The 26,421-nt window shown below is 45.1% G+C and overlaps 1 protein-coding gene across 1 annotated transcript in view; it reads left to right on the top strand.

Annotated features, from left to right (window-relative positions):
* Nucleotides 1-26,421, top strand: part of sdk2b (sidekick cell adhesion molecule 2b) — a 476,242-nt gene that overhangs the window by 310,415 nt on the left and 139,406 nt on the right. The window contains exon 2 of the mRNA XM_064950386.1: nucleotides 17,351-17,510. Coding sequence (XP_064806458.1) covers nucleotides 17,351-17,510 — 160 coding nt within the window. The remainder of the gene's footprint in view (nucleotides 1-17,350; nucleotides 17,511-26,421) is intronic.

Here is a 26,421-nt window from a genome sequence, read left to right as displayed (position 1 = left end):
GGGACAGGTAGCATGCCCGGTGAACTGGTCAGGGTTCCATAGCCGCAGGCAGAACAGTTGAAACTAGAGCAGCAGCATGGCCAGTTAAACTCGGGAGAGCAAAGAGTCATCAGGCCAGGTAGTCCTGAGGCATGGTCCTAGGGCTCAGGTCCTCCGAGAGAGAGAAAGAAAGAGAAAGAGAATTAGAGAGAGCATAGTTAAATTCACTCAGGACACCGGATTGACATGAGAAATACTCCAGATATAACAGACTGACCCTAGCCCCCCGACACAAACTGTTGCAGCATAAATACTGGAGGCTGAGACAGGAGGGGAGACACTGTGGCACCGTCCGACGATACCCCCGGACAGGGCAAAACAGGTAGGATATAACCCCACCCACTTTGCCAATGCACAGCCCCCACACCACTAGAGGGATATCTTCAACCACCAACTTACCATCCTGACATCCTGAGACAAGACGAGTATAGCCCACGAAGATCTCCCCCACGGCACAACCCAAGGGGGGGGCCAACCCGGACAGGAAGAACACGTCAGTGACTCAACCCACTCAAGTTATGCACCCCTCCTAGGGATGGCATGGAAGAGCACCAGTAAGCCAGGGACTCAGCTCTCGTAATAGGGTTAGAGGCAGAGAATCCCTGTGGAGAGTGTAGAGAGGGGAGAGAGGGGAACCGTCCAGGCAGAGACAGCAAGGGCAGTTCGTTGCTTTCCGTTCAACTTCACACTCCTGGGCCAGACTACACTCAATCATTGGACCTACAGAAGAGATGAGTCTTCAATAAAGGTTGAGACCGAGTTTGCGAGACCGAGTATGCGTCTCTCACATGGATAGTCAGACCATTCCATAAAAAATTGAGCTCTATTGAAGAAAGCCCTGCCTCCAGCTGTTTGCTTAGAAATTCGAGGGACAGTAAGGAGGCATGCGTCTTGTGACCGTAATGTATGTGTGTACGGCAGGACCAAATTGGAAAGATGGGTAGGAGCAAGCCCATGTAATGCTTTGTAGGTTATCAGTTTTTCTTAGCCACCGTGCTTCTACACCTGCATTACTTGCTGTTTGGGTTTTTGGGCTGGTTTTCTGTACAGCACTTTGATATGTCAGCTGATGTAAGAAGGACTATATAAATACATTTGATTTGATTTGATCAGTAAAACCTTGAAATCTGCCCTTTCCTTAACAGGACGTCAGTGTAGAGAGGCTAGCACTGGAGTAAAATGATCAAATATTTGGTTCTAGTCAAGATTCTAGCAGCCGTGTTAAGCACTAACTGAAGTTTTTTTAGTGCTTTATCCAAGTAGTCGGAAAGTAGAGCATTGCAGTAGTCTAACATAGAAGTTACAAAAGCATGGATCCATTTTTGTGCATCATTTTTGGACAGAAAGTTTCTGATTTTTGCAATGTTATGTAGATGGAAAAAGCTGTCCTAAAAACATCCTTGATATGTTCGTCAAAAGAGACATTAGGGTTCAGAATAACAGTGAGGTCCTTCACAGTTTTATTTGAGACGACTGTACAACCATCAACATTAATTGTCAGATTCAACAGAAGATATCTTTGTTTCTTGGGACCTAGAACAAGCATCTCTGTTTTGTCCGAGTTTAAAAGTAGAACATTTGCTGCCATCTACTTCCTTTTGTCTGAAACACAGGCTTCCAGGGAGGGCAATTCTTTGGCTTCACCATGTTTCATCGAAATGTACAGTTGTCCACAGTTGTCCACATAGCAGTGAAAGTTAACATTATGTTTTCAAATGACATCACCAAGAGGTAAAATACACTGCTCAAAACAAATAAAGGGAACACTAAAATAACACATCCTAGATCTGAATGAAGGAAATATTCTTATGAAATACTTTTTTCTTTACATAGTTGAATGTGCTGACAACAAAATCACACAAAAATGATCAACCCATGGAGGTCTGGATTTGGAGTCACACTCAAACATAAAGTGGAAAACCACACTACAGGCTGATCCAACTTTGATGTTATGTCCTTAAAACAAGTCAAAATAAGGCTCAGTAGTGTGTGTGGCCTCCACGTGCCTGTATGACCTCCCTACAACGCCTGGGCATGCTCCTGATGAGGTGGTGGATGGTCTCCTGAGGGATCTCCTCCCAGACCTGGACTAAAGCATCCGCCAACTCCTGGACAGTCTGTGGTGCAAGGTGGCGTTGGTGGATGGAGCGAGACATGATGTCCCAGATGTGCTCAATTGGATTCAGGTCTGGGGAACGGGCAGGCCAGTCCATAGCATCAATGCCTTCCTCTTGCAGGAACTGCTGACACACTCCAGCCACATGAGGTCTAGCATTGTCTTGCATTAGGAGGAACCCAGGGCCAACCGCACCAGCATATGGTCTCACAAGGGGTCTGAGGATCTCATCTTGGTATCTAATGGCAGTCAGGCTACCTCTGCCTCTGGCTACCTCCGCTGTGCGGCCCCCAAAAAAATGCCACCCCACACCATGACTGACCCACCGCCAAACTGGTCATGCTGGAGGATGTTGCAGGCAGCAGATCATTCTCCACGGCGTCTCCAGACTCTGTCACGTCTGTCACATGTGCTCAGTGTGAACCTGCTTTCATCTGTGAAGAGCACAGGGCACCAGTGGTGAATTTGCCAATCTTGGTGTTCTCTGGCAAATGCCAAACGTCCTGCACGGTGTTGGGCTGTAAGCACAACCCCCACCTGTGGACGTCGGGACCTCATACCACCCTCATGGAGTCTGTTTCTGACCGTTTGAGCAGACACATGCACATTTGTGGCCTGCTGGAGGTCATTTTGCAGGGCTCTGGCAGTGCTCATCCTGCTCCTCCTTGCACAAAGGTGGAGGTAGCGGTCCTGCTGCTGGGTTGTTGCCCTCCTACCGCCTCCTCCACATCTCCTGATGTACTGGCCTGTCTCCTGGTGGCGCCTCCATGCTCTGGACACTATGCTGACAGACACAGCAAACCTTCTTGCCACAGCTCGCATTGATGTGCCATCCTTGATGAGCTGCACTACCTGAGCCACTTGTGTGGGTTGTAGACTCCATCTCATGCTACCACGAGAGTGAAAGCACCGCCAGCATTCAAAAGTGACCAAAACATCAGCCAGGAAGCATAGGAACTGAGAAGTGGTCTGTGGTCACTCCTTTATTGGGGGTGTCTTGCTAATTGCCTATAATTTCCACCAGTTGTCTATTCCATTTGCCCAACAGCATGTGAAATGTATTGTCAATCAGTGTTGCTTCGTAAGTAGACAGTTTGATTTCACAGAAGTATGATTGACTTGGAGTTACATTGTGTTGTTTAAGTGTTCCCTTTATTTTTTTGAGCAGTGTATATAGTGAAAACAATAGTGGTCCTAAAACAGAGCCTTGAGGAACACCGAATTTTACAGTTGATTTGTCAGAGGACAAACCATCCACAGAGACAAACTGATATCTTTCCGACAGATAAGATCTAAACCAGGCCAGAACTTGTCCACGTAGACCAATTTGGGTTTCCAATCTCTCCAAAATAATGTGGTGATCGATGGTAGTAAAAGCAGCACTAAAGTCTAGGAGCACGAGGACAGATGCAGAGCCTCGGTCTGGCGACATTAAAAGGTCACGAGTGGAGTCTCAGTGCTATGATGGGGTCTAAAACCAGACTGAAGCGTTTCGTATACATTGTTTGTCTTCGGGAAGGCAGTGAGTTGCTGCGCCACAGCTTTTCATTTTTTTTGGAGATAATTGGGAGATTCGATATAGGCCGATAGTTTTTTTATATTTTCTTTGTCAAGTTTTGGCTTTTTCAAGAGAGGCTTTATTACTGCCACTTTTAGTGAGTTTGGTACAGATTCGGTGGATAGAGAGCCGCTTATTATGTTCAACATAGGAGGGGCAAGCACAGGAAGCAGCTCTTTCAGTTATTTATTTGGAATAGGGTCCAGTATGCAGCTTGAAGGTTCAGAGGCCATGATTATTTTCATCATTGTGCCAAGAGATATAGTACTAAAAAACTTGAGTCTCTCCTTTGATCCTCGGTCCTGGAAGAGTTGTTGCAGAATCAGAACAACTGAGCTTTGGAGGAATACGCAGATTTAAAGAGGAGTCCGTAATTTGCTTTCTAATGATCATGATCTTTTCCTCAAAGAAGTTCATGAATTTATCACTGCTGAAGTGAAAGCCATCCTCTCTTGGGGAATACTGCTTTTTAGTTAGCTTTTCGACAGTATCAAAAATACATTTTGGATTGTTCTTATTTTCCTTAGTTAAGTTGGAAAAATAGGATGATCGAGCAGCAGTGAGGTCTCTTCAATACTGCACGGCACTGTCTTAGTCGGAAGACAATTTTCTGGAAGCTTGCTTCAAAGCTCGAGTATTTTCTTTATACCAAGGAGCTAGTTTCTTATGTCAAATGTTTTTTGTTTTTAAGGGTGCAACTGCATCTAGGGTATTGCACAAGATTAAATTGAGTTCCTCAGTTAGGTGGTTAACTGATTTTTGGACTCTGACGTTCTTGGGTAGGTGGAGGGAGTTAACCTCTAGCGACGAGCAATCCCGTATCCGGGAGCGTAATCATAGCCTCAAGCGCATTACCATAACGCAACGTTTCCTATTGATGAAAATCGCAAATTAAATAAAATAAATATATTCAAACACAAGCTTAGCCTTTTGTTAACAACACTGTCATCTCAGATTTTCAAAATATGCTTTTCAACCAAATCTACCCAAGCATTTGTGTAAGAGTATTGATAGCCTAGCATAGCATTAAGCCTAGCATTCAGCAGGCAACATTTTCACATAAACAAGAATAGCATTCAAATAAAATAATTTACCTTTGAAGAACTTCGGATGTTTTCAATGAGGAGACTCTCAGTTAGATAGCAAATGTTCATTTTTTCCAAAAAGATTATTTGTGTAGGAGAAATCGGTCCATTTTGTTCATCACTTTTGGGTAAGAAAAAAAAACGAAAATTCATTCACTACAACGCCAAACTTTTTTCCAAATTAACTAATAATAATTAATAATATCGACAGAAACATGGCAAACGTTGTTTAGAATCATCCTCAAGGTGTTTTTCACATATCTATTCGATGATAAATCATTCGTGGCAGTTGGGTTTCTCCTCCATAGCAAACGGAAAAGTACTGCAGCTGGAGATTACGCAATAATTGCAACGGAGGACACCAAGCGACCACCTGGTAAATGTAGTTTCTTATGGTCAATCTTCCAATGATATGCCTACAAATATGTCACAATGCTGCAGACACCTTGGGGAAAATGTGGAAAACGTAAGCTGACTACTAGCTCCTCCACAGCCATATAAGGAGTCATTGCCATGAGGCGGTTTCAAAAAATGTGACACTTCCTGATTGGATTTTTATCTGGGTTTGTTCTGTAACATCAGTTCTGTGGCACTCACAGACAATATCTTTGCAGTTTTGGAAACGTCAGAGTGTTTTCTATCCAAAGCTGTCAATTATATGCATAGTCGAGCATCTTTTCGTGGCAAAATATTTTGTTTAAAACGGGAATGTTTTTCATCCAAAAATTCAAATAGCGCCCCCTATATCCAACTGGTTAAACACTGTAGTGATAGATGTGCAGAAGATGAATGTGCAAGTAGAGATACTTGGGTGCAAAGGAGCAAAAATAACAATATGGGATGAGGTAGTGCTATTTAAAGATGTACAGGTGTAATGATTGGTAAGATGCTCTGACAGCTGATGCTTAAAGTTAGCGAGGGAGATATAAGTCTCCAGCTTCAGTGATTTTTGCAGTTCGTTCCAGTCATTGGCAGCAGAGAACTGGAAGGAAAGGCGGCCAAAGGAGGAGTTGGCTTTGGGGGTGACCGGTGAAATATACCTGCTGGAGCGCATGCTACAGGTGGGTGCTGCTATGGTGACCAGTGAGCTGAGATAAGGCGGGGCTTTACCTAGCAAAGACTTATAGATGACCTGGAGCCTATGGGTTTGGGGACGAGTATGAAGCAAGGTTCAGCCAATGAGACGAACCATGTCGCAGTGGTGGGTAGTATATGGGGCTTTGGTGACAAAATGGATGGCACTGTGATAGACTGCATCCAATTTGCTGAGTAGAGAGTTGGAGGCTATTTTGCAAATTACATTACCGAAGTCAAGGATTGGTAGGATAGTCCGTTTTACAAGGGTATGTTCGGCAGCATGAGTGAAGGATGCTTTGTTGCGAAATAGGAAGCCGATTCTAAATTTAATTTTGGATTGGAGATAACCAGACAACAAGATATTTGTAGTTGTCCACATATTCTAAGTCAGAACCGTCCGGAGTAGTGATGCTAGATGGGCAGGCGGGTTCACCTTGGCCAGGTCGATAAATACAGCTATACGGTATTGTCTTTTATCGATGGTGGCTATGATATCGTTTAGGACCTTGAGCGTGCCTGAGGTGCACCCATGACCAACTCGGAAACCAGATTGCATAGTGGAGAAGGTACGGTGGGATTTGAAATGGTCGGTGATCTGTTTGTTAACTTTGCTTTCGAAGACTTTAGAAGGGTAGGAACCCTCGCAGGAGGCTCCGGACCATGGATCATCACTGGAGGCTCCGTGCCATGGATCATCGCTGGAGTCTCCGTGCCATGGATCATCGCTGGAGGCTCCGGGCTGCAGACCATCGCTGGAGGCCTGGTGCGTGGAGCTGGCACAGGGCGTACCGGTCTGGGGAGACGCACTGGAGGCTGGGTGCGTGGAGCCGGCACAGGACGTACCGGGCTGGGGAGACGCACAGGAGGCCTGGAGCGTGGAGCCGGCACAGGACGTGCCGGGCTGGGGAGATGCACAGGAGGCCTGGTGCGTGGAGCCGGTACAGGACGTACCGGGCTGGGGAGACGCACAGGAGGCCTGGAGCGTGGAGCCGGCACAGGACGTACCGGGCTGGGGAGACGCACAGGAGGCCTGGTGTGTGGAGCCGGCACAGGACGTACCGGCTGTGGAGGCACACTGGAGGTCTGGAACGTAGAGCTGGCACAACGTGTCCTGGACAGATGACAACCTTAACACGGCAAGTGTGGGGAGCTGGCACAGGACGTACCGGGCGCACTGGAGACACGGTGCGTAGAACCGGCACACTTTGTACCAGAACAATAACACGCTCCTCAAAGCGAGTGCGGAGAGCTGGCACAGGACGTACTGGCTGTGGATGCGCACTGGAGACCTGGTGCGTGGAGCCGGCACAGAAGGTTCCAAACAGATGACACGATGATGACACAGGACGAATACGGGGAGCTGACACAGGTGGCATCGGACGGCTAACACGCTCCTCAGGGCGACTGTCTTGCCACTCCAGCCAGACCAAAAGCTCTTCCGCTTCACTCTCTTCACATTTCGCCAACCACTCCTCGAAGGTCTCTATCTCACCCCTCCATTCACTCTCTCTCAATCTCTCCATCGCTTCCTCCATGGTCTCTGACTCACCCCTCAGCGTCGCCGACCACCCCTATGTGCCCCCCCCGAAAAACATTGTTTGAGACTGCTTCTCGTGGCCGCGAATCCCGGTTTCGTCGCTGTCCCTCCTTCGCTGCTTCAGCCTGCTTCCATGGCAGGCTTTTGTCTCCTGCCATTATTTTGTCCCAAGTCTAGGATGCCCTCCACTCCTGGCTTTCCTCCCAGGCCCATGATCCCTGCTCCTCCTGGGCACGCTGCTTGGTCAGTGGGTGGTGGGATCTTCTTTCAAGATCGTTGAAATAAATGGACCAAGGCGTAGCGTGCGTACAGTTCCACATGTTTAATAAATTAAACTCACCAAAACAATACAGAACAAATGAAACCTGAAGTCAATACAAAAACAAGATCCCACAAAAAAACAGCGGGGAAATGGCTGCATATATATGATCCCCAATCAGAGACAACGATAAACAGCTGCCTCTGATTGGGAACCATACCAGGCCAACATAGACATAAAACAACCTACATAACCCACCTTAGTCACACCCTGACCTACCCAACATAGAAAATAAAAGGCTCTCTATGGTCAGGGCGTGACACATAAGGACAACTCAGAGTATGCTATTCTGTTCTTCTGAAATAGACTGCATTGTCTTCATATCATGCTTCTTTAGACCTGTCTAAAATAAATAATGGATTTATTGTGAAGGTGTAGGCGATATTACATGAATTTATTGTGAAGGTGTAGGCGATATTACATTGATTTATTGTGAAGGTGTAGGCAATATTACATGGATTTATTGTGAAGGTGTAGGCGATATTACATGGATTTATTGTGAAGGTGTGGGCGATATTACATTGATTTATTGTGAAGGTGTAGGCGATATTACATGGATTTATTGTGAAGGTGTAGGCGATATTACATTGATATATTGTGAAGGTGTAGGCGATATTACATGGATTTATTAGACTTTTAAAAATGTAGATGTTCCAAAGCTCAACTCTTCCCTCTGTGTAATCAATAATGGTCCACCACCCTAAGGACATTCAGCCAACTTGACACAACTGAGGGAAGCGTTGGAGTCAACATGGGCCAACATCCCCGTGGAAAGCTGTTGACACCTTATAGAGTCCATGCCCCAACAAATTCAGCTTGTTCTGAGGGCAAAAGGGGGTGCAACTCAATATTAGCAAGGTGTTCCTAATGTTTGGTACATTCAGTGCTCATGTCAACACATAATGTGATGTGACATCACCATTACAGAGAAATGTCATCATGCTTATGCTAATGTCTCCAGTCAAGAGTACAACACGACATGCAATGGAAATATCCTCAACCATGGAAGAAGTTTACGTCGGTACCCAAACAACTACCATTGCCCTTGGTGTGCGTGTGTGTGTGTACTGTATGTGTGCCTGCGTTCAAGTGTGTGTGTGTGTGTGTGTGTGTGTGTGTGTGTGTGTGTGTGTGTGTGTGTGTGTGTGTGTGTGTGTGTGTGTGTGTGTGTGTGTGTGTGTGTGTGTGTGTGTGTGTGTGTGTGTGTGTGTTTCTGTGTGCTATGGGGCCTATATTCAACTCTATATTCTCTCAGTGAGATTCCCCAGTAACCTAACCATACATTATTGACCGATAAAGAACATTGCTTTACTGCTTTAATATTTCAACAGTCCAGAGGCGACCAGTGGACACACCCCATCCCTGCGGTTTGGTTTAGTCAGGTTGCTTGTGTATGTACTGTGTGTGTGTCCTCGTACTTCTCTCTCCTTCCTCCCTCCCTCCTTCTGTTTGTTACAGTAGCTTTTCCAGTTTGTGAGTACAAGACCCCACTCCTCATATCAGCTGTGACCAGAGTGTTTCTGAGTAGTTGGTTGATGTGCAGGTTGTTTGTGGGGATGTTCCAGGGCTTTAGCCATGTGATCCTGACACGCGGGACCCATCTTAGCCTTTATTGTCTCAGTAATGCAGGATTTGATTTGCTCCCATGAACATAATGGCATAATTTGCTCAGAGCATGCAGCGACGCACGAAGCCCGCCTCGTCCGCAACAGAGGCTTTTATTTCTGGATCTTCAGAGAAATTAAACCTGCTTGCTCACACACATGTCTGAGGGAGATACACATTCACAGACACACACGCATACATAATATTGCGTTCCTCGCTCTCTGACACAAATAGTTACACACAGTGTCTTTCTTTCACTTCCATAACACAAACACACTTAAGTACACGCACACCACACGCCACAAACACACACACGTCCATATTAAAAGCTCTTCTCTGCGTGGGAGGTAGTGTTTCATCTCATTCCTTGCACCGTGTCATTCTGTTTTGATGTTATTAGGGAGAGGAGCGATGGCTCTGGGGTGAGTGATAAAGGTGGGAGCGTGCGCTGAGAGCTTACCCTGTCACGCCGAAAGGTTAGCCAGCAGATTTACGAGCCTGCGTCCTTCTCCAGCGAGGCCGTTAAAGAAGGGAGATGACTTTTAATGTTTTACCTCTCTGATTTATGGTGTCAAGGCCTTCCTATCTTATCCCCACAGTGAGAGGCGGGAGGGTGGAGGGTTGGTGGCGCCTGGTCACAACAACGGACTGGGCATCTTAGCATCAGAGATGGTGAAGGTTGCAAGGGAAAAAAAAACATTTGAGGCATTGGGCTCTTTCTCAGTTCCTTATGTCCTTTCTCCTGGCCTCCCTCTCAAAATGAATCAAATAAGAAGGTCTGAGGGGAGAGACCTTGGATCTCATACTCTGTTTGAGAAGGAGGCGAGGAGAGAGGAAGCAAGGAATAGAGTAAAGGCACATTGAGAAATAGCCTTGGTGTGTTGGTTGTGTGCTGTTGGTTTGGCAGGCCACTAGGGAGCCTTGGTGTCTCCCAAACCCCACACCCCCACTCTGACCCAGTATCCTGCCCACTCCTGGGATTTGGGGGCTCTGGGACTGGCCAGCTGTAGTGAATGGATATCTGAACTGATGTGTACCAGGGGGCTTTGTAGGACCAACAGAAGGGAGGAGGGATTATTGTCCAGCCCCACTGCCTCATGGGAAATGTAGTTCTATCAAGAGCTATGGAGAGCTGATCTGACCATGCCACAGAACAAATAGGCCTGTAAGCTGGAGCCAGGCCAAAGTGGATCTGAATGTACACTGTGGTGTGTGTGTGGTTCTTTGTTTCTGTGTGTCTTTGCGTGTGTCTGGGCAGTGGATGATCACCGTGTGTTAGTGTGTGAATGTGTGTGTTTGTGTGTTTGCAGTGTTTAGGAAGAAGGAGGGCCTGCTTGGCTGTGGCCTGGCTATGATTGTCTCAGTGGGACAGATAGTGGTGGTCACCAGCACGCACTAAGACAGGGCCAGGCCACTGGGCTAAATAATGACAGGCCCTGGAACAGATTGGCACACCCCGCACACAGACAGGGCCACGCCACTGGGCTAAATAATGACAGGCCCTGGAACAGATTGGCACACCCCACACACAGACAGGGCCAGGCCATTGTGCTAAATAACCACATGCTCCAGAACAGATCTCACACCCAGTGGGAGTGCTTAACAGCCCAGCCAGACCACCAGCAGAGCAGACCTTCCACTGACGGGCATCTTCACCACACACCCACACCCGCACACATCCATACACACACACTCTGTAGCTAGAGCTAGATGAAATATGTATGTAGCCTAGCTAACTGGGAGCTGGGACCTGGGACCTGGGAGCTGTGCTGTTCTCTTGGGAATGAGCTGAGACAGAGAGAAGCTGTCTGTTACTGGCAGCCACTGGAGACCTGTTGGGAACCGGACTGGGAGTAAGGAGGCCCAGGTGGATGGATGGGTGTTACTGTAGACTAGCTACTCACTGGTGTGACTCTCCTCCCATTATACTTTGCAATTGGATAATGCCCCAATGTAATCTCATAGAATGGAACCTACATTGCGATGCAGCGTGTGTGTGTGTGTGTGTGTGTGTGTGTGTGTGTGTGTGTGTGTGTGTGTGTGTGTGTGTGTGTGTGTGTGTGTACTATTACTTTCTAACTTCAGATAGTTTAATTAGCACTCCAACACTTGTGAAAAGGCACATATTAAGGAGAGAGAAAGGTGAGAGGAATGAAAACTTACTAGGTCTTATTTTGGAAATGAGAGAATCTATTCTATTATGGATGTTAACCCTAGGGCAACAATTTACACCTGGCAGTGTTCTCATTAATGAAAGAGTAGCTTTAATTGACTGCTCAGTAAATTAAACACACACCACACACACACACACACAGCGAGGAACACACATGCACCAACTGGATTTGAGACGACCTCTCTTTGTAAATGTAGGGTCAAAATTCCTTGGAACTTTCAATAAATTCTCTCGTTTTCCCGAAATCACTGTTGGAAGATTCCCGGAGTCAGGAGGGAATAAGCAGGAAATCCAGAATCCTCCAACCAGCATTTCTGGAAAACCAGGGATTTTATTAAAAGATCCAGGAATTTTGCAAACCTACGAGGGACCCATTAGATCTAGTGTATGCAGATGAGCTACAATACAGCCTCCCGCATCAAACATGAATTGCTTTGTAGTGTGTGCAGACGTGAAACCTCGACTGGGGAGGGGGTGGGGGGGGGGGTTTCTTGCACATGCCTGTGTGTGTGTGTGTGTGTGTGTGTGTGTGTGTGTGTGTGTGTGTGTGTGTGTGTGTGTGTGTGATGGGAGTGTTTGTATTCATGGGAACTGACATGGAATATACAGCCCCTGGCGTTCTTCCCCATTGTATCTCTCTGTTTTTCCTACCTCTTGAACAGTGGCTTACTCCATTATTTCATTCCCTCCATAGAAAGAAGTTAAAGTACATTGTGAATCAGAATTACATCCATAACATCCATTCAAGTGCCGTTGGATACTGAACAACCACATGTTCTCTCACAGGCTGAAGGTCTCCAAATGCCTCTCTACAGTACATGTCCCCACATACCCCTAAATGTCCCCACATACCCCTACATGTCCCCACATACCCATACATGTCCCCACATACCCCTACATGTCCCCACATATTCCTACATGTCCCTACATACCCCTACATGTCACCAAATATCCCAACATGTCCCCACATACCCCTACATGTCCCCACATACCCCGACATGTCCCCACATACTCCTACATGTCCCTACATATCCATACATGTCCCTACATGTACCCACATACCTCTACATGTCCCTACATGTCCCCACATACCCCTACATGTCCCCACATATCCCTACATGTCCCCACATATCCCTACATGTCCCCACATACCCCTACATGTCCCTACATATCCCAACATGTCCCCACATACCCCTACATGTCCATATATACCACTACATGTCCCTACATACCCCTACATATCCCTACATGTTCCTACATAACCCTACATGTCCCCACATACCCCTACATGTCCCCACATACCCCTACATGTCCCTACACATCCCTACATGTCCCTACATGTCCCCACATAACCCTAAATGTCCTCACATACCCCTACATGTCCCTACATACCCCTACATGTCCATACAGGTCCCTACATACCCCTACATGTCTCTACATATCCCTACATGTCCATATATACCACTACATGTCCCTACATACCCCTACATATCCCTACATGTTCCTACATAACCCTACATGTCCCCACATACCCCTACATGTCCCCACATACCCCTACATGTCCCTACACATCCCTACATGTCCCTACATGTCCCCACATAACCCTAAATGTCCTCACATACCCCTACATGTCCCTACATACCCCTACATGTCCATACAGGTCCCTACATACCCCTACATGTCTCTACATATCCCTACATGTCCAAACATACCCCTACATGTCTCTACATACCCCTACATGTTCCCACATACCCCTACATGTCTCTACATACCCCTACATGTCCCCACATACCCCTACATGTCCCTACATACCCCTACATGTCTCTACATATCCCTACATGTCCAAACATACCCCTACATGTCTCTACATACCCCTACATGTCCCCACATACCCCTACATGTCCCCACATACCCCTACATGTTCCCACATACCCCTACATGTCCATACATGTCCCTACATGTCCCCACATACCCCTAAATGTCCTCACATACCCCTACATGTCCATACAGGTCCCTACATACCCCTACATGTCTCTACATATCCCTACATGTCCAAACATACCCCTACATGCCTCTACATATCCCTACATGTCCCTACATACCCCTACATGTCCCCACATACCCCTACATGTCCCCACATACCCCTACATGACCTCAGTGGTCCAGTAAAACCTGTGTTGACTTTGCAGGCCTACCATTCACCCCTGTAAAGCAGCCCAGTCTCTTGGTTGTCTGATGAGAGAGCACAGAGGAGACATGTGATACCCATCAGTGTTCAATGTGTTATGTGGCTGGTCCCCACTATGTGCTCCTCTCTCTCTCTCTCTCTCTCTCTCTCTCTCTCTCTCTCTCTCTCTCTCTCTCTCTCTCTCTCTCACTCCTCCTCTCTTTATCTCTCTATCACAGATAAAAGCACAGCCCAGATCACTAGGGAACAATTAGTCTCGGCCGTCTAATAAAATCTCTTGCACGCCTCAATCTCCCTCATTTTCATAAACTTCCCTCCTATTCTCCACCACGCATAACATTAGCATTAACCCACACTAAGGAGACTGTGAAACCATCTATCTCTACAAGCCATAAGCCTCCTATCCTCTACAAGCCATAACCCTCCTATCCTCTACATTTCTCTTTTTCCCTTTCAGTCTTTCTCATGTACATCATTCACCCCCTGGCTTTCTCTTCCATTTACCCCTCACTCCATCATACTGCCTACCAATTGTCTTCTCTTCCTTTTATCCCTCACTCCATCATACTGCCTACCAATTGTCTTCTCTTCCTTTTATCCCTCACTCCATCATACTGCCTACCAATTGTCTTCTCTTCCTTTTATCCCTCACTCCATCATACTGCCTACCAATTGTCTTCTCTTCCATTTATCCCTCACTCCATCATACTGCCTACCAATTGTCTTCTCTTCCATTTATCCCTCATTCCATCATACTGCCTACCAATTGTCTTCTCTTCCATTTATCCCTCACTCCATCATACTGCCTACCAATTGTCTTCTCTTCCTTTTATCCCTCATTCCATCATACTGCCTACCAATTGTCTTCTCTTCCTTGTATCCCTCACTCCATCATACTGCCTACCAATTGACTTCTCTTCCTTTTATCCCTCACTCCATCATACTGCCTACCAATTGTCTTCTCTTCCTTTTATCCCTCACTCCATCATACTGCCTACCAATTGTCTTCTCTTCCATTTATCCCTCACTCCATCATACTGCCTACCAATTGTCTTCTCTTTCTTTTATCCCTCACTCCATCATACTGCCTACCAATTGTCTTCTCTTCCATTTATCCCTCACTCCATCATACTGCCTACCAATTGTCTTCTCTTCCATTTATCCCTCACTCCATCATACCGCCTACCAATTGTCTTCTCTTCCATTTATCCCTCACTCCATCATACTGCCTACCAATTGTCTTCTCTTCCTTTTATCCCTCACTCCATCATACTGCCTACCAATTGTCTTCTCTTCCATTTATCCCTCACTCCATCATACTGCCTACCAATTGTCTTCTCTTCCTTTTATCCCTCATTCCATCATACTGCCTACCAATTGTCTTCTCTTCCTTTTATCCCTCACTCCATCATACTGCCTACCAATTGTCTTCTCTTCCATTTATCCCTCACTCCATCATACTGCCTACCAATTGTCTTCTCTTCCATTTATCCCTCACTCCATCATACCGCCTACCAATTGTCTTCTCTTCCATTTATCCCTCACTCCATCATACTGCCTACCAATTGTCTTCTCTTCCTTTTATCCCTCACTCCATCATACTGCCTACCAATTGTCTTCTCTTCCATTTATCCCTCACTCCATCATACTGCCTACCAATTGTCTTCTCTTCCATTTATCTCTCACTCCATCATACTGCCTACCAATTTTCTTCTCTTCCATTTATCCCTCACTCCATCATACTGCCTAACAATTGTCTTCTCTTCCTTTTATCCCTCATTCCATCATACTGCCTACCAATTGCCTTCTCTTCCATTTACCCCTCATTCCATCATACTGCCTACCAATTGTCTTCTCTTCCATTTACCCCTCACTCCATCATACTGTCTACCAATTGTCTTCTCTTCCATTTACCCCTCACTCCATCATACTGCCTACCAATTGCCTTCTCTTCTTGTCTACCTCTGTTTATAGACTGAATCCATCTCCATCTTTCCCCCTTTCTTTCATCTGTTTTACTAACCCTACCTCTGTTGGATTGGTGGAGCCAAAATAGCAGTGCAAAAACCAAGCCAATAGATCATTTTGACAGTTTAATTCCAATTCTTGATTATTAGCTAATTTGAAAATTATATTATCCAACCATCCAATTAAATTGGTCTATATTTACAATCATCATCAAGCATGATGTGTTAATTGTAGTACCATCTATCAAGAGTGAGCTTTCACATCCACCAGGGAGTATGACAGTGAGGTGAATTTGGAGCTGGTTTGATGGAGGTGTGTGTGTGTTTGAATTGACTGAATTGTGTGTCCCCACAAGGCCAGTTATACAAGACTGTGTGTGTATGTTTGTGTGTGTGTGTGTGTGTGTGTCTGTGTAGCATCATCTATTCTGTTCTATCCTCAGTGCTCTGTACTCTTCACTCTGTGCTTCTACATGTTCACAAACACAGACAGAGAAGAGAGACAAAGCGAAATGGAGAGGCACGGAGGGAATGATGAAGGGATTTCACGCATTTCCCTTGTCTTTTTCCTGTTCTATCCAATCCTGTTTGGGCTTCTATCTAACCCTGTTTGGGCTTCTATCTAACCCTGTTTGGGCTTCTATCTAACCCTGTTTGGGCTTCTATCTAACCCTGTTTGGGCTGGGGAAAGCATTTCCCTTGTCTTTTTCCTCTTCTATCCAATCCTGTTTGGGCTTCTATCTAACCCTGTTTGGGCTTCTATCTAACCCTGTTTGGGCTTCTATCTAACCCTGTTTGGGCTTCTATCTAACCCTGTTCGCCTTCTATCTAACCCTGTTTGGGCTGGGGAAAGCATTTCCCTTGTCTTTTTCCTCTTCTATCTAACCCTGTTTGGGCTTCTATCTAACCCTGTTTGGGCTTCTATCTAACCCTGTTTGGGCTGGGGAAAGCATTTCCCTTGTCTTTTTCCTCTTCTATCTAACCCTGTTTGGGCTTCTATCTAACCCTGTTTGGGCTTCTATCTAACCCTGTTTGGGCTTCTATCTAACCCTGTTTGGGCTTCTATCTAACCCTGTTTGGGCTGGGGAAAGCATTTCCCTTGTCTTTTTCCTCTTCTATCTAACCCTGTTTGGGCTTCTATCTAACCCTGTTTGGGCTGTGGAAAGCATTTCCCTGTCGTTTTCCTCTTCTATCTAACCCTGTTTGGGCTTCTATCTAACCCTGTTTGGGCTGAGGAAAGCATTTCCCTGTCGTTTTCCTCTTCTATCTAACCCTGTTTGGGCTTCTATCTAACCCTGTTTGGGCTTCTATCTAACCCTGTTTGGGCTGGGGAAAGCATTTCCCTTGTCTTTTTCCTCTTCTATCTAACCCTGTTTGGGCTTCTATCTAACCCTGTTTGGGCTTCTATCTAACCCTGTTTGGGCTTCTATCTAACCCTGTTTGGGCTGGGGAAAGTGATACAGTATGTCATGCTTAACAGTTCAGACACACAGAGAACCCATATCTCCAATCCACATATCTTAGCTCTTCTCGACTCATGAATCCTGTCTCATGAATCGCTGTATAATTAAGCAAAAATGCTCGAGGAGGTGTGGTATATTGGCCATATACTACAAACCCCAGAAGTGCATTATCTCTCTCTGTCCATATGTCTATGGGTATACTTATCTCTCTCTCTCTCTCCAGATGATGTGCCGCCCTACTTTAAGACGGAGCCGGTGCGGAGCCAGTTGCACCTGGAGCGTAACAGGCTGGTGTTGACATGTATGGCGGAGGGGAGCTGGCCCCTGGAGTTCAAATGGATCCATAATGGCACTGAGCTCACACGGTTCTCATTGGAGTACAGGTGAGTACTGCCACTGTATACTTTACAGACCCCTATAGATCCAAAATGGCGCATAGCGCACCCTGCATCCCACTGCTTGCTTGCCTCTGAAGCTAAGCAGGGTTGGTCCTGGATGGGAGACCAGATACTGCTGGAAGTGTTGTTGGTGGGCCAGTAGGAGGCATTATTATGGTTAAAAAAATACAACAAAAAATAATATATAAATCATCATGGCCACCCAATCCTCCCCAGCTTCTAATTGGTTAATTCCCTCCTCTCCCCTGAAGCTATGAGAGAGAGAGAGAGAGAGAGAGAGAGAGAGAGAGAGAGAGAGAGAGAGAGAGAGAGAGAGAGAGAGAGAGAGAGAGAGAGAGAGACACAGACAGAGAGAGAGAGAGACACAGACAGAGAGAGAGAGAGACACAGACGGACACTTTAGTGTTAACTGGGAGGTTTGAATCATGTGGCAAGCTCTGGTCTTATCTCTAGAAGTGGTGTGCTCTGTCGGAGGTCTAAATGGAACGTTGAGACGGTGAGCTGACACTGGACCTGTTACACCACACACTGGACTGAGGTGAACAAAGGTCTAGTGTTGATGGAGCTGCTTGCTGCTCTCTACAATGCCTCAGGGAGATAAAAACACGGACAGAGAGAACACAGCAGTAACAGTCAGTGCATCAGGACCAATACACAGATGGAAAACATAATGGCTCATGGCTTAGCAGGACCAATGCTCCTAATTACTGGACAGGCTATTGTCTGTCTGTGTTATTGAGTGATTGAGTGTGTCTGTGTTATTGGGTGAGTGATTTAGTGTTTGTTTGTGTGTGTGTGTTATCGGATGTTTGAGTGTGTGTCCTTGCATGTGTTTGTAGTGGCCCCATCCCTCACAATGTCCTCCCCAGTGACAGGTAAGGGGAGATGGGCAGTGGGAAGGTCAACGCCAGCCTTATGGTAATGAGGTTATGCAAGGTCTCTGGTGATCAACACTGTTTTAAAGACTCACACAGACACCAGGACACGCAACCTTCTGTCCTCAGGCCACTGATCAGGCCACTGATGTCACTGATGTCATGTGCGTGCGAACATGACACATGCATTTCTGTTTGCGTGCTTGCGTGAATACTTGTGTGTTTCCATGTGGGCTTGTGTGTTGAAAGAGAGAGAGAGAGAGAGAGAGAGAGAGAGATATAGATAGATCGATAGATAGATAGATAGATAGATAGATAGATAGATAGATAGATAGATAGAGAGAGAGAGAGAGAGATAGAGAGAGAGAGCGAGAGAGAGAGAGAGAGAGAGAGATAGAGAGAGAGAGAGAGACAGAGAGAGAGAGAGAGAGAGAGAGAGAGAGAGAGAGAGAGAGAGAGAAAGAAATAGATAGAGAGAGAGAGAGAGACAGAGAGAGGGAGAGAGAGAGAGTGAGTTTGAAAGCTGGAGAGAATAAAAGACATCAGAGCAATGGAGGGAGGAGGTGGAGGAAGAGGAAGAGGAGTGTATGTATGGAGCCGTAAAGAGCACATCTGGCCTTGCCTTTTAACTCCCCTCCACTTTAGCTATCAGAGAGAAGCAGTGAATTCACATACAGACACGCTGCCTTAACAGCCTCTCTAAGCCCCTCTCCGCTCTACTCTTGTCAGGCCCTCTCCTCGCCTCATCTTCTCCTCCTCTGACTTAAAACCAGTAATCTTCTTCGTGCCTCGGCCCTGGCCCTGCCACCGAGCGTGTATATCTTTTATTAACAGAAACAATTTCATGCCAGCTCCGAACAAATTAACATGAGTTCAATCCAATAATATTCCTTGTCTAGAGGGGTAGGGGACAAGCTGGGCTCGCTAACTAAATAGCAGGCGTAGGAAGGAGGAGTGTGGAAATGTGAGTGTGGTATTAGAGTCGGGACCTTCACTGCTGTAACTTGGAACAACAGTAAGGGGAATAGACCAGGGATTTGTCCCAAATGAGACCATATTCCCTAAATGGTGGGCCCTGGACACATACTCTATAGTGTTTTACTATTGCTATAGTGCTTCATAAGCTTAGCATATCCCTCTTCGTCTGCTTGCAATGTCCTATCCAAGCCAGGTGACACAGCAACACAGAAATATGGTGGGCAGGGAAAATATATAGACTTTTCAGCTCAGGAGGCTAATATGCTTTATATTGCTATATTGTCCTCCCCCGTGGCACTCCTGTTATATTAGTGTCAGTGCAAAGAGCTTTAGAATCATTACACATCTTAGAGAAGGAGTCTACAGGTGTACACAGTGCTCAACACAGACGCAAACACAAGCTGAACAACTCATCAGTGCTCACACATTGTGTTGCGATGCCAGTGGCATCTTGTCCTGAGCAAATTGAATCATCTGCATTGCTTCATTGTGAGAGCAAGACTCCTTTTCAGAGGTAGCATTCGCTTCTTTTCCTTGAGCAAACAAGCACAAAGTTTGACTGTGAATAGTTTGGCTGAATAGTTGGATTGCTGTGTAGAGTAGAGAGCTGGGTAGCACAACTAGCATCCCGAGCAACTGAGTCTCTCCACAGTACAATACAATGGATTCTGTTCCATAACAGTATGCTATTCTGTTCCGCTATCCCTGATGCGGTGAAAAGAATACAAACATTTAAAGATGAACTACGCTTTATGCGACATCTTTTTCAGTGCGTAATCATTACACCTTCTGTATATCTGAAAACATCCATTATTTCCTCTCAACATTCTTCCCTCCCCAGACACAATAACTTGACTCTCTCTCTCTCTCTCGCGCGCGCTATTTCTTTCTCTGTCTCTCTCTGCCTCTCTCTCTGTCTCTCTCTGTCTCTCTCTCTTTCTGTCTTTATTAGGGTTAGTCAGAGAGTGTGTGCATGTTTGAGTGTGTGGAGTTGAACAGTGTGCCTGGTCACGGAGTGCTCTAGTGTTAAGGGATTCATTCACTGAGGCTTTTTAAATGCCATTCCATGCATAGTGTATTTACTGGGGATGTGTGTGCTTGTGAGGGGCCTATGAGAGCGTTACCAACCTGCCGTACCCTTGCCACACTGTAACGTCATCAGTCCCACCTGTCACCGGCTCTGACTGTGGCATGGAAAGATCACATGATTGCACATGTGACATTTCCACGTTTTGCACATGTGAAATCATGTGAACCATGTGTTTTTGGAAGACTTCATACTTGAGGATATTTCCATTTCAAATGTGGATTTTCACATTTGTCCTGCAAACAAAAATAAGTCTTTATGATAAACATACAGTGCTTTTAACATACAGTGTTTTCAACGTACATATATGACATACACTACACATGCCAAATGTATGTGGACACCCACTCGTCAGACATCTCATTCCAAAATCATGGCTATTAATATGGAGTTGGTCTCTCCTTTGCTACTACAACAGCCGCCACTCTTCTGGGAAGGCTTTCCACTAGATGTTGGAACATTACTGGGGGGACTTGCCTCCATTCAGCCACAAGAGCATTAGTGAGGTCGGGAACTAATGTTGGGGGTGATTAGGCCTGGCTCGCAGTCGGCGTTCAAATTCATCCCAAAGGTGTTTGATGGGTTTTAGGTCAGGGCTTTGTGCAGGTCAGTCAAGTTCTTCCACTCCAATCTCGACAAATCATTTCTGTATGGACCACACCTTATGTACGGGGGCATTGTCATGCTGAAACAGGAAAGGGCCTTCCCCAAACTGTTGCCACAAAGTTGGAAGCACAGAATCGTCTGGAATGTCATTGTATGCTGTAGCGTTTAGATTTCCCTTCACCGAAACTAAGGAGCCTAGGCCGAACCATGAAAAACAGCCCCAGACCATTATTCCTCCTCCACCAAACTTTACATTTGGCACTACGCATTGGGGCAAGTAGTGTTCTCCAGGCATCCTCCAAACCCAGATTCATCCATCAGACTGCCAGATGGTAAAGTGTGATTAATCACTTCAGAGAACATGTTTCCACTGCTCCAGAATCCAATGGCGGCGAGCTTTACACCACTCCAGCCGACGCTTGGCAATACGCATGATGATCTTAGGCTTCTGTGCAGCTGCTCGGCCATGAAAACCCATTTCATGAAGCTCCCGACGAACAGTTATTGTGTTGACGTTGCTTCCAGAGGCAGTTTGGAACTCGGTAGAGAGTGTTGCAGACAATTGTTTCTCAATACACGCTTGTGTGGTCTACCACTTCATGGCTGTGTCGTTGTTGCTCCTAGAAGTTTTCACTTCACAATAACAGCAATTACAGTTGACCGGGGCACCTCTAGCAGGGCAGAAATTTCACTAACTGACTTGTTGAAAAGGTGGCATCGTATGGCGGTGCCACGTTGAAAGTCAATGAGCTCTTCAGTAAGGCCATTCTACTGTCAATATTTGTCTATGGAGATTGCATGGCTGTGTGCTCCATTTTATATACAGTGCCTTGCGAAAGTATTCGCCCCCCTTGAACTTTGCGACCTTTTGCCACATTTCAGGCTTCAAACATAAAGATATAAAACTGTATTTTTTTGTGAAGAATCAACAAGTGGGACACAATCATGAAGTGGAACGACATTTATTGGATATTTCAAACTTTTTTAACAAATCAAAAACTGAAAAATTGGGCGTGCAAAATTATTCAGCCCCTTTACTTTCAGTGCAGCAAACTCTCTCCAGAAGTTCAGTGAGGATCTCTGAATGATCCAATGTTGACCCAAATGACTAATGATGACAAATACAATCCACCTGTGTGTAATCAAGTCTCCGTATAAATGCACCTGCACTGTGATAGTCTCAGAGGTACGTTAAAAGCGCAGAGAGCATCATCAACCGGTACATGAAAACTATTAAATAACATATTGAATCATGTGGTAACAAAAATAGTGTTAAACAAATATAAATATATTTTATATTTGAGATTCTTCAAAGTAGCCACCCTTTGTCTTGAGGACAGCTTTTCACACTCTTGGCATTCTCTCAACCAGCTTCATGAGGTCGTCACCTGGAATGCATTTCAATTAACAGGTGTGCCTTGTTAACCTGTAGTGATGCGCAGCCCGTGAACGGGCCCGTTATTATCATCTGACACTAATTAGCATAACGAAACAGACATAAATCTTCCAAGAAAATATTCCTATTCATGAAAATCACAAGTGAAATATATTGGAACACAGCTTAGCCTTCTGTTAATCACCCTGTCATCTCAGATTTTCAAAATATGCTTTACAGCCAATGCTAGACAAGCATTTATCATAGCCTAGCATAGCATTATGCCTTGCTAGCAGCAAGCAAACTTGTCACGGAAATCAGAAAAGCAATCAAATTAAATCGTTTACCTTTGATGAACTTCGGATGTTTTCACTCACAAGACTCCCAGGTAGACAGCCAAAGTTTATTTTTCCCCAAAAGATTATTTTTGTAGGCGAAATAGCTCCGTTTGTTCTTCACGTTTGGCTGAGAAATCGCCCGGAAATTGCGGTCACCACAACGCCCGAAAAATATTCAAAATTAGCTCCATAATATCGACAGCAACATGGCAAACGTTGTTTAGAATCCATCCTCAAGGTGTTTTTCTAATATCTATTCGATAATATATCTGTCGGGACAATTCCTTTTTCTCTAGGACCGATTGAAGTAATGGCTACCTCTGCACTTTACGCGAGAATCTCTCTCGGAGCCACCATGTGACCACTTACGCAATGTGCCCCATACGGCTATTCTTCAACAGAAATGCGTAAAACTACGTCACAATGCTGTAGACACTGTAGGGAATATGTAGAAAGCGTAAGCTCGTTGATGGTACATTCACAGCCATATAGGGAGTCATTGGAACGCAGCGCTTTCAAAACCTGGGGCACTTCCGGATTGGATTTTTCTCAGGCTTTCTCCTGCAACATCAGTTCTGTTATACTCACAGACAATATCTTTACAGTTTTGGAAACGTTAGAGTGTTTTCTATCCAAAGCTGTCAATTATATGCATATTCTAGCATCTTTTCCTGACAAAATATTTTTTTTTTTCCAAAAATGAAAATACTGCCCCCAAACACCAAGAGGTTAAAAGTTAATTTCTGGAATTTATTTCATTCTTAATGCATTTGAGCCAATCAGTTGTGTTGTGGCAAGGTAGGGTTGGTATACAGAAGAAAGCCATATTTGGTAAAATACCAAGTCCATATTATGGCAAGAACAGCTCAAATAAGCAAAGATATACGACAGTGTTACGGTTTTCTTCTGGTGAAAAAGAGGAGGACCAAAATGCAGCGTGGTTATCGTTATACATCTTTAATGAAAGATGAAAAATACGAACAATTTACAAAACAAGTAAAGTGAAAAACCGAAACAGCCCTATCTGGTGCAACAAACACAAAGACAGGAAACAATCACCCACGAAATACCCAAAGAATATAGCTGCCTAAATATGGTTCCCAATAAGAGACAACGATAAACACCTGCCTCTGATTGAGAACCACTCTTGGCCGCACACCTAAGCCCATAGGGGAGGGTCTGGGTGGGCGTCTGTCCACGGTGGTCAGTTCTTAACTGACTTGTCTGGTTAAATAAAAAAATAGACTAGTGTTTTTGCTGTTTGTTAGGCCTATTTATCTTGTTGGCTGATGAAAGTAAATGTGGACAGTTCTTCCAATATCTTAAATATGCACCTGGGAATTGCGTGCAGTTGTGTCTCGATATGTCTGTCTTCACTTGTCACCTGTGAGAAAGGCCCAATCACATGATGGAGAGCCATGTAGATGAGAGGTGCTTCGGATTGCGCAGCACACTCAGGGCGAAGGCTCCAACACAGCAATCCTGGCTGCAAAATGCATGTTTTTTTAGGGTGCAGTACGGCCAGAAAGGGGATGCTGATGTGAAATTCGAGGCATTATCAAGTGCTTGTCAAATTGTGATTGAGAGACTATTGGAGTGTGTACAGCCCGCGCAATAAATGCCTTTCAAGTGACTTTTTTCACCATTAGAGTTGCATCATGCCCAACGTAGAACAACTAAAGTTACATTAATAACTTTCAATTAAGCATTTAAAAAATATATATATTTAATCTTTATTTAACTAGGCAAGTCCGTTCTTATTTACAATGACGACCTGGCAAAAGGTGGGGACAAAACAAACACTGCAACAAGAGAGACAACACAACACTACATAAAGAGACACCTAAATACAACAACATACCAAGGCAGCAACACATGACAACACAACATGACAACAACATGGTAGCAACACAACACTGTAGCAGCACAAAACACGGTACAAACATTATTGGGCACAGACAACAGCACAAAGGGAAAGAAGGTAGAGACAGCAATACATCACACAAAGCAGCCACAACTGTCATTAAAGAGTGTCCTTGATTGAGTCTTTGAATGAAGAGATTGAGATAAAACTGTCCAGTTTGAGTGTTTGTTGCAGCTCGTTCCAGTCGCTAGCTGCAGTGAACTGAAAAGAGGAGCAACCCAGGGATGTGTGTGTTTTGGGGACCTTTAACAGAATGTGACTGGCAGAATGGGTGTTGTATGTGAAGGATGAGGGCTGCAGTAGATATCTCAGGTAGAGGGGAGTGAGGCCTAAGAGGGTTTTATAAATAAGCATCAACCAGTGGATCTTGCAATGGGTATACAGAGATGACCAGTTTACAGAGGGGTATAGAGTGCAGTGGTGTGTCCTATAAGGAGCATTGGTGGCAAATCTGATGGCTGAATGGTAAGGAACATCTAGCCGCTCGAGAGCACCCTTACTTGCCGATCTATAAATTATGTCTCCGTAATCTAGCATGGGTAGGATGGTCATCTGAATCAGGGCTAGTTTGGCAGCTGGGGTGAAAGAGGAAACGATAGAGGAAACCAAGTCAAGATTTAACTTTACCCTGCAGCTTTGAAATGTGCTGAGAGAAGGACTGTGCACCATCTAGCCATACTCCCAAGTACTTGAATGAGGTGACTACCTCAAGCTCTAAACCCTCAAAGGTATTAATAGCACCTGAGGGAAGAATGGCATTCTTCTTACCAGACCACATGACATTTGTTTTGGAGGTGTTCAGAACAAGGTTAAGGGTAGGGAATGCTTGTTGGACATTAAGAAAGCTTGGTTGTAGAGCATTTAACACAAAATTCGGGGAGGGGCCAGCTTTTTATAAGACTGTATCATCTGCATATAAATGGATGAGAGAGCTTCCTACTGCCTATGTTATGCTATGTTATTGATATATATTGAGAAGAGCGTGGGGCCTAGGATCGAGCCTTGGTGTACTCCCTTGGTGACAGGCAGTGGCTGAGACAGCAGATTTTCTGACTTTATACACTGCACTCTTTGAGAGAGGTAGTTAGCAAACCAGGCCAAAGACCCATCAGAGACGTCAATACCCCTTAGCCGAACCACAAGAATGGAATGGTGTACTGCATCAAAAGCTTTAATAAAAAGCTTTAAAAAAAAGAAGCTTTCATAAAAAGTCAATAAAAATAACAGCACAACATTGCTTAGAATCAAGGGCGATGGTGACGTCATTGAGGACCTTTAAGGTTGCAGTGACATGTCCATAACCTGAGAGGAAACCAGATTGCATACCCGAAAGAATACTATAGACATTAAAAGCCAGTCAGTGGATTATTGACAAGTTTTTCCAACACTTTTGATAACCTTTCTGGCGCAGGCGTTCCGCTAGTGACCCACCTCGACAGCATTCGGTGAAATTGCAGAGCGCGAAGTTCAAATTACAGAAATAGTCATATTTAACATTCATGAAAATACAAGTGTCATACATCAGAAAAATGCTTAACTTCTTGTTAAAACTTCTTAGGGCTGAAATCGTGTTAATGGGATCGATATGACAACAGCCAGTGAAAGTGCAGGGCGCCAAATTCAAAACATCAGAAATCTCATAATTAAAATTCCTCAAACATATATGTATTTTATACCATTTTAAAGGTTATCTTGTTGTTAATAACTGCAGTG

Source organism: Oncorhynchus masou, chromosome 31 (genome assembly GCF_036934945.1).
Source record: "Oncorhynchus masou masou isolate Uvic2021 chromosome 31, UVic_Omas_1.1, whole genome shotgun sequence".
Taxonomy (NCBI): domain Eukaryota; kingdom Metazoa; phylum Chordata; class Actinopteri; order Salmoniformes; family Salmonidae; genus Oncorhynchus; species Oncorhynchus masou.
This window is presented reverse-complemented; position numbering and strand designations above follow the sequence as displayed.